The sequence below is a fragment of the Myxine glutinosa genome, chromosome 8, assembly GCF_964187855.1.
Source record: "Myxine glutinosa chromosome 8, kmMyxGlut1.1, whole genome shotgun sequence".
Taxonomy (NCBI): Eukaryota; Metazoa; Chordata; class Myxini; order Myxiniformes; family Myxinidae; genus Myxine; species Myxine glutinosa.
Genome location: NC_136268.1, coordinates 48,446,844 through 48,455,545, shown reverse-complemented (window position 1 = coordinate 48,455,545; position 8,702 = coordinate 48,446,844). Strand labels below are relative to the sequence as shown.

The 8,702-nt window shown below is 51.2% G+C and overlaps 1 protein-coding gene across 3 annotated transcripts in view; it reads left to right on the top strand.

Moving 5' to 3' along the window:
• Positions 1 to 8,702, top strand: part of RCHY1 (ring finger and CHY zinc finger domain containing 1) — a 55,101-nt gene that overhangs the window by 44,481 nt on the left and 1,918 nt on the right. The window contains exon 9 of one of the 3 annotated variants that reach the window (XM_078783245.1): positions 6,022 to 6,138. The exons of the other annotated variants lie outside the window; for them this stretch is intronic. Coding sequence (XP_078639371.1) covers positions 6,022 to 6,129 — 108 coding nt within the window. The 3' untranslated portion in view covers positions 6,130 to 6,138. Of the gene's footprint in view, positions 1 to 6,021; positions 6,139 to 8,702 lie in introns of those variants that run through there. 3 annotated transcript variants of the gene reach the window in all.

The window sequence follows — 8,702 nt, the reverse complement described above, 5'->3', positions numbered from 1 at the left end:
GTTAGACAACGGGATAAAAGAGGTAAAGAATGGGTTAATGGGGGTAGAAAACAGAATGGCTGCCCAGGAGAATCAGATAGAGGGAGTGAAAAATGGGTTAGAGGGGTTAGAAAACAGAATGGAAGGCAAATTGAGGGACATGAGGGACCAAGCGGAAAGGGAAGTTAAACAAATGGGGCAGCAGATAGAGGGGGTCAAAATGGGGGTAGAAACCAAACTGGATGCTCACAGGGAGGAAATGGAGCAGATGAGGGTGGCATCTGGGCAGGAGATGCAAGTGATGGGAGAAGAGATTAGAAGAGGAGTGAGTGAGGAGGTCGGAGGAGTGCGCGAGGAGGTGAGGCACTGTAAAGAGCACATGGAGAAGGAGGTGAGAAAGGGGACTGTAAAGTTACAAGGGGGCATAGAGGACCTGACGCAGGAGGTAGAACAACTGACAGAGGGACAAAAAGAACTAACGGACCAGGTAAAGAAGAACACAGCGGTAATAGGAGGGTTAAAAGCGACACAAAATGACCTAAAAAATGACTTGGTAGCGACGAAAAGGGAATGTCAGATGGTACGTGAGGGACTGACAACGAGGTTGGACGAGGTGATAGAGGTAATGGAGACGAAGGACCGGCAGGTGAGGACGCACATGGAAACGGTCAAGGTAGCCTTAGAGGACGAGCTTGAGGAGACGTACCGGGGAATAAAAGAGGTGAAGCAGAAATTAGAAGAAGTGGAAGAAGGGGTGAGCGAAATTAAGAAGCGACGGAGAGGGGATAAGAAAGAGATAAAAGAGGAGATAAAAGAATTGGTCCGAAGTCTGTGTTTGGATCGTGATGATGTGCTCATTAACCGGATGAGGGATTCGCAGGTGATGGAGGAGAAGCGAAGAGGAAGAGGACCCGGTGTAAGTGGTGACCAATATGGTCGTGCGTATGATGCGCCAGGTGATTTGATAAGCTTGGGGGTCGAGATGGACCCGGGTGTTCGTGAGAGGCCGTTGGTGAGGTGTGCGACAGGTCTGGTGTGCGAAAAAGGAGGTGTGCGAGAAAGTCCGACTCTGGGGTGTGTGAGGAAAAAGTGCACGCCGAGGAGTGAGGGTGCTGGCGAGAGTGAGTCGGTCGTAGCGCGTGTGCGAGGGAGCACAGGGAAGCGCGGTGTGGTAAGTGTTACAGAGGGTGTGACGGGAGAGTGTGCGCAAGAGTGTGCGCGAGAAAGGTGTGTGACGGACGGGTGCATGAGGAATGAGTGCGCTGTCGAAAGTAAGGGTGAGTGCGCTGTCAAGAGTAAGGGTGACTGCGCTGTCAAGAGTGGAGGTGAGAGTAGTACGAGTGACAAGGAGCGTGAGTTGGTTGTGACAGGTGAGCGAGGTGTGACAGGTGAGCGAGGATGTACACCTGGAATGGAAGGATGCACACCTGGAATGGTAGAGCGTGAGTGGGAATGCACGCTGGAATTGGTAGTGAGGCACGTGGTTGGGTGTGCGAGTGAGAGCACACCTGTGATTGTCACAGAGGAGGTGACCGAGGAGGGGGCGCGAAGAGGTGTGTTAGTGAGGTGTGCGAGCGACGAATGTGTGCCAAGGTGTTCGGTGGTCAGGTGTGTGACCAAGGCTGTGAGTGGAATGAGAGTACCGAGGTGTGTAAGGAAAGGTACGAGGAGCATGGAGACGGCTGGATGTGTGGGCAAGGAACGGGCTGCGGGGTGTAAGCATGCAAGTGAAGCATCGACGTTAAACGGAGCAGCGGTTAGAACGACTTATAGCCGAATCGGGCCCTCGGTGCGTGCTGGACCTCGCTTTGAACGGCCGCGTCCGTGCTCCACTAGGCGGAGCTGGCAGCCCGATAGGAAGGGTCGTCATGGCGACCACTTTTTGGTGAGACGTGCCGGCAGGTTGAGAGCGGGACATTGGATGGCTCCGTGCCGAGATGGTGCGTGGGATCTCGGCACGGGTAAGCCCCCGTCCCTGCACCGAATGCCGGACGCATCCAGCCGCTGGCACCAAACAACCCGCATTCATGGCTTGGCTTTACGAAGCCAGGCTTTGGACAGGAATTGGCGCACCGAGAGGCATTAGTGAGTAGACTGTGTGATGAGGTTAGTGTTTTGGACCCAACAAAATTTGATGATTGGCAAATGATTGGCAGTAATGATTGGCAGATGATGGGTAGTGATTGGCAAATTTTTGATTTGTTGAAATTGGATGTGCAAAATTGGTAGTGAGCGATGGGCCCGGTGGGTAAGGGTGGCATCCCTGCCACCCTTCCCATGTGGGGGCAAATGCGCTATAGTTTATGGGGTGATGGCAGTGAAAACTAGCCCGGGTGGGTTAGGATATGGTGTGTAGGGATCTAGCGAAGATGACATTAGGTAACGTTAAGTTTAGTTAGTGACTGATACCTGTAGTGGGGACGCAGGTAGTTTAGTGTGGATGATAATGACGAGGGAGCGCAATAGTTTAAAGGGACGACTGGGAAGCGCAAGTTTCAGAGGGGAGTAGTTAGATGAGATGATGCTGTGTGAGAGCTGGACAGGTGTGTGGAGCAGTGTGGAGCAGTGTATGAGTAGTGAGTGTTGTGGAGCAGCGCGAATGCGCTTGGGGAGAGAAGGGTGCAGGCGGCACCAAGTATGAGAGCACAGGTGTGCAAGTGCAGGTGTGTGGAGAGAGTTGGAGTAAGTGGTACGGAGTGGTGTGCATGGTGCGAAGGTGTGGATGGGGGAAGAGTGGACCCCTTTCACGAGTACCCGGGGCGGGTAGTGCAAGTGTTAGGTAGAGGGTATAGGTAAATTGTGGTTGGATATTGGCATTTGTGGTGCGGGTGACAGAATGATATTTGGATGGGTGCATTAGTGTTGTGGAAATGGCTGGGCGTGTAGCCTGTTAGTGTGTGTAGTTGGTTGGGCACTCCACCACTGTGAGGATGTCGGCCAGGTGAGGCCGCAGGTGGGCTCTGGGAGCCGGTAGAGTTGTGGATGGGGCCCGAGGATCCGGAGGACGGACCCGGGTAGCCCAGTGCCAGAGAGGGCACCGAGTGGGGAGAGCGCCAGAGGGCCTTCCCCAGGTAGTTAGGGTAGGGTAAGGAGCAGGTAAGCTCGGAGGCAACTGCAGTGGTGGAGGTGTGCAGGTGGGTAGACCTGCTGGGAGAGCTACACGTCGCGGCCCAGAAATTGTGCGAGGGCACCGGGAGGTGAATCGGGGGAGTGAGACCCCAAATTGAAAAGCACCACAGTTTGGTCAATGGGAATTGGTTTTTACAACCCATAGTGTAAGAGGGCCAATGGTTTGGCAGGAGAAAGACCCCGGGTAATGTAAAGTTGTTAAAGTCATTTAGGAAATAGTTAGGATTGATGAACCTGTCGCACCATACGCAGCCACTTACCTGTGGTGATGATGATGACTCCACACCTGTGTTTTCTTTGTTTTGTTGCAGGAAGTAAGGATTGCTGTGTGGATTGGTGAGACGCATCACGACGTGGATGAGACATTGGGGTGATTCCATCTCTCCCTCCTTAGGAGGGACTGATGATGAATTGGTGATGGCAAATTTTGATGTTGAGTTGAAGATGGCAAATTGTGATGTGAGTTGGAAATGGCAAATTTGATTGGTTAAGAGGGAGAGAAGACGAATTTGGTTTATGGGAGGAACGGGGAAGACAGTAGGGACGGTTGTTGATTTGTAAAGTAGATGTTTATGGGTAGTGTTGTGTTTTGTGGATGCAGTAAGGGGTAAGGGAGGGGCCATGTAGGTTACCTGGTGGGGGGGGGGGGGCGTACGGTAGGAACGTACCTGTCTCACCTGGTTCCCATGTGCCCCCAGTGTGCATTACCTTACATTGCGTGCACTTTTGCGCCCTTACCACCTTACTCACTTGTCTTTTCTTTTGTCTCCCACCTCCGAGGATCTGGCTTTGGGGCAGAGAGAGAGGAGAGAGAGGTGCTGGCTCCGCAGTTGTGGGCCTGCACTTTCGCTGCTTGCTGCTGGGATCGATACACCATATGGACCGCAATTTTGGTGGCCACCCACAATGGACCGCAGTTCTTTTGCGGCCAAGCACCACCCGTGGATGGACCTATGGGTCAACGTGGCACCTATGCCAGACAGGTGAACCACTAATAGTTGGCCCCCTGACGGCCACAATAAAGAAATGGACGCGGTTGGCGCCTTTCTTTATTGTGAAAGAAGTACGAAGGCCAAGTGCACCACACGAAGGCAAGACCAGCGGCAGAACATCGGCCGGCTGCGACACCACCGGTGATTTATAAACACTTTATTGGTGCACCGGATGGTGCTGACTGTGTTATGGGGTGGTGCTTTTGGTGCTTGGAAGGGGTGCTCTGCACATTATTAAAGGCCGTAAGGCCACAGAGCACTCGTGGGTTGGTGTATCGATGCTGGCATGCGTGCTCTCTCTATGCATAACATCTGCATGTGTTCCTCCAAAAACAGGTCCTGGATCGTAGTGTAAATATCAGCGTAGTCTTGTAAATAATTCTCCCTACCGGCTGTATGTTTAGTTTGCGAATTCTTTCCGCGATTCAGTTATCCTGTGGGTGTGTTTCTGTGAGGAGAAGGGTGCAACGTCGCAGGGGGACATATTTACTCATTTGTGAACATCTGTAAAACTGTCGCACTCAGGGTAGAGTTAATAGTAGAGGGAACTACATCTGAGTGCCACACTAAAATAGGTAAAAATTTATCGGGTCGGGACGCCCCGAGGGTAGAGAAGGGTGCAATGTTGCGAATATGGGATTTGGCCTCCATATCCGCTTGTAAATATTCCCCTATTTCCCCAATACTCCCCAACTATCCCCAATCCCCCATTCCCTAGTCCCATTGTCTGTAAACAACACTCTGTAGAACCGATCTTCCCCTCTTTCCCCCATTAACTGTCGTACCCAGGTCCACCGCATCTCACGTAGACAACTTTCGGACATCTTGCTAGTTATTCTTAGTCTATGTCAGTTAAGGACTCGTTTCCATTAATTCTGACTCTTCGTTGCACCAGAATGTGATTGTATGGCACCAGTAGTGAGTTTAGGACCTCCCCATACCTCCCCGCATCTCTTCCCCATGAAGAAACTACAACAACAACAACAACTACAACAGCAGAGGTGGGCGGCGCGGCCGCGGTGCGGGGAGTGTGCGTCCTCACTCCGGCTCGGTTAGCCGCCATTACCCATGGGCGCCGACGGGGTTACCACGAAGGGGCTGCCTGTCGGCCCCTCGTCAAGGGCGGAGCCCGGTAACCCCCGCACCCAATAAGAAGCAACGGGCCGATTCCATCTGGGGCGGAGCTAACGAGCCGAGGGCGTGTCACTCGGCGCCGGATATACGCAGCGACTGACCGGACGTGACGTCAGATGCGCCCCGAGCTTGAAGAAGAGACAAGTCGCGACCTCCGAGCGCTGAGCGACCTCCCCGCATCTACTGGACCGGACCGGGTCGATTCTGTCCCTGAGCCAAGGTGCACCTTGAGCCATCGACTGCCCGCTTTCCTTGCCATCAATCCCCGTGTGAGTCAGTTTTGTCCTGTTTATCTGTGGTCTGTCGGGAATAAGATAAGTGTGTCTAAGTGCCTATCTTTCTATGCTGTCCCTCTCATTCCTGTAATCAAACCTTCCGCAATATTATAACCTCCTCCGGAGGTCTTGAGAACTGAACCCTTGGTGTCGTGTCATTTTAACCCAGCCGTTGTGTCCTTTTCCTCAATTGATTTAGCGTAGCGCGATTAGTCAACGTTCGAGTATAATCGGGTAACTTGTGCGGACACGGCGGCCATTCCGCTCGGCCCACCATAACATCAAAGTCGTGTCTGTAACAATATATATATATATATATATATATATATATATATATATATATATATATATATATATATATATATATATATATATATATATATATATACTGTATATATATTGTTACGGAAACGGAGAGGGCTTCCCTCGTTGCCCTGCAGAAATTAACCCGCCGTTCCTTCTACTAACCACTCTCCATTCCTGGTCGTCCCAACGCTCCCTCCCGCCCGCAGCGCCGCCAGGGTATTCAGACCAGAAAGTCGGAATGGCCTTCCCGGGACCTGAGTGCAACGCTCGGTCGTGAGACAGGGAAGAGACGGCCGTTCGAGCTACGGTTTTAGGTTACCGAGCGGGTTTAGTCACCCGTTGTTCGAACCATTAACAAACTACACCCGATTATAACGTTGGCCAAATCGCGCTATGCTAAATCAATGATAGAAAGGACACGACGACTGGGAAAGATGAAACGACGCAAGGGGGTACAGTTCTCAAGACTTCCGGAGGAGGGTGTAATTACAGTGGTGGAGAAAAGGGGTAGATTACAAGGCAGAGTGAGGTAAAGCCACAGAAGAGATGGGCACTTAAATACAGGCGTATTTAATCCCAGACAGACCACGGACAAACGGACAAGGTAGACTCACACAGGGGTTGATGGCAGGAATGGACAGGTAGGTCGATGGCACAAGGTGCACCACCTTGGCTCGGGGACAGGATAAAGCACGGTCCAAAGATGCAGGGAGGTCTCACAGCGCTCGGAGGGTACGTCTTGCTTGCTCCAAGCTCAGCGCGCATCTGACGTCACCTCTCTCTCACTGCGCATGCTCAACGGGGAGTGACACGCCCTCGGCTGGTTGGTTCCGCCCCAACTGGGGCCGGTCCGCCGCTTCCATTGGGTGCGGGGGTTACCGGGCTCCGCCCTTGACGAGGAGCCGACAGGGAGCCATGTCCTGCCCCTGTTGGGTAACCCCGTCGAGCACATGTCCGATGGTGGCTCGTTGGGAAGGCCTGGTGCCCTCCCACCACTCCTACCAACCAAGCCGGAGTGAGGACGCGCACTCCCTGCGCTCGTTGTTGTTGTTGTTGTTGTTGTTGCTGCTGAAGAGAACTGTGAGGAAGAGCTGCAGGGAGGTATTGGGAGGTCCTAAACTTCCTAACGGTGCCATACAATCACATTCTGGTGCAACGAAGGGTCAGAATTAATGGAAACGAATCCTTAACTGACATAGACTAAGAATAACTAGCAAGATGTCCTATAGTTGTTTACATGAGATGCGGTGGACCTGGATGCGACATTTAATGGGGGAAATAGGGGGAGGTCGGGTCTACAGAGTGTTGTTTACAGAAAATGGGACTAGGGAATGGGGGATTGGGGAGAGTTGGGAAGTATTGAGGAAATAGGGGAATATTTACAAGCGGATATGGATGGATGCAAATCCCATATCCGCAACAATATATATATATATATATATATATATATATATATATATATATATATATATATATATATATATATATATATATATATATATATATATATAACTGAGAAATAGTAGAAACTCCACAGTACGAGCAGGGTGTCTCATTTGCATTAAATAAATAATCGGGAGATTAAATCAGACACGGACGTAGCTTCAGGTTTGTCGAAAATTAAAGATCGACGTCCTGAAGCTACGTCTGCATCTGATTTAATCTCCCGATTATATATACATATATATATATATATATATATATATATATATATATATATATATATATATATCGGTATATATATATATATATATATGGGTATATATATTGTTGCGGATCTCAGCTTCGGCCTTTCCCCTTACCAAGGGGGGATTAGTCCCCTTGGCTTTTACTAGCCGACGGGACCCGGGACCTATGACGTCCTTCCCAAACAGCGTTAAATAGGGTTTTAGGACTATTAATTCGCTATTACCTAAGTACTAACGTTGACCGGAAACGAGGAAATAAGCCCCGCCCGAATCACGGGTGTTGGTGGAAACGCCGAGCGGTAGCGACCCGTGACCCGGGCCATTATCAATGACTAAAACCCGATCCAAGTGGTTCGTAATCGTGCCACGCTTACCCAATGGAGAAATCACGTGAACGGTCGAATTCGGGAAGAAAGGAATAACAGATTTATTTACACTTTGTACAATAAAGAAGAAGAATACACAGTGCAGCCTTAAACAGTCTTAACTTATCCCTGGACAAATGGGCCCGTCACACTCAGACACTCACACGGGGTTGCAGACGAACAGGTCGATGGTCCAGGGATGGCGTCCAGGCAACTCGCTCTCCGGTCCCCAACTCGCACCGTGAAGCAGATGAAACAGACGGCAGCGGCCAGGAGCTCTCCGCGTGTCGTTTGGCGCGCACGGGGTAATTATAGAGCGGACGGTAGGCTGGCTTTGGCGGTTACACTCGCGGCTCAGCCGCGTATGTAATAAGCGAAAACAGTTCCAATAATCGCGAACAATGCGCTCTTCAGTCTCTCAATGTGTATCTCAATGCGCTCTCTCAATACAAGTCTCTTGCAGCCAGCCCTCTCACAAAGCGCAATTCACCCAACGAGTCCTTCTCATAAGTCCTTTCGTAAGCGCCTCTCCCTTCTCATCTGCCAACTTCAACACCGCGCATCCTTTTCTCATCTGAGGTTGTGGCCTCGCGCCAAGGGTTTATTGCCATGCCCTTGGAACCCTCTGGAACTCACCAGACGTTTCTTGCCACGCCCTATCACCCCATGCCCACCGAGCTCTGGTTGGCTGTTGCCCTTATCGTCACCGCCTTCTGACACGCTGCTTGACGTGGCCACACCTTGACCCTCGCGCTCCTCCCCATTTTCAGGCCTACCTCGTGGTTACCCGACTAGTTTCGAGCGAAACCAAGGGCAGCGAACGCTGCTGGCGGC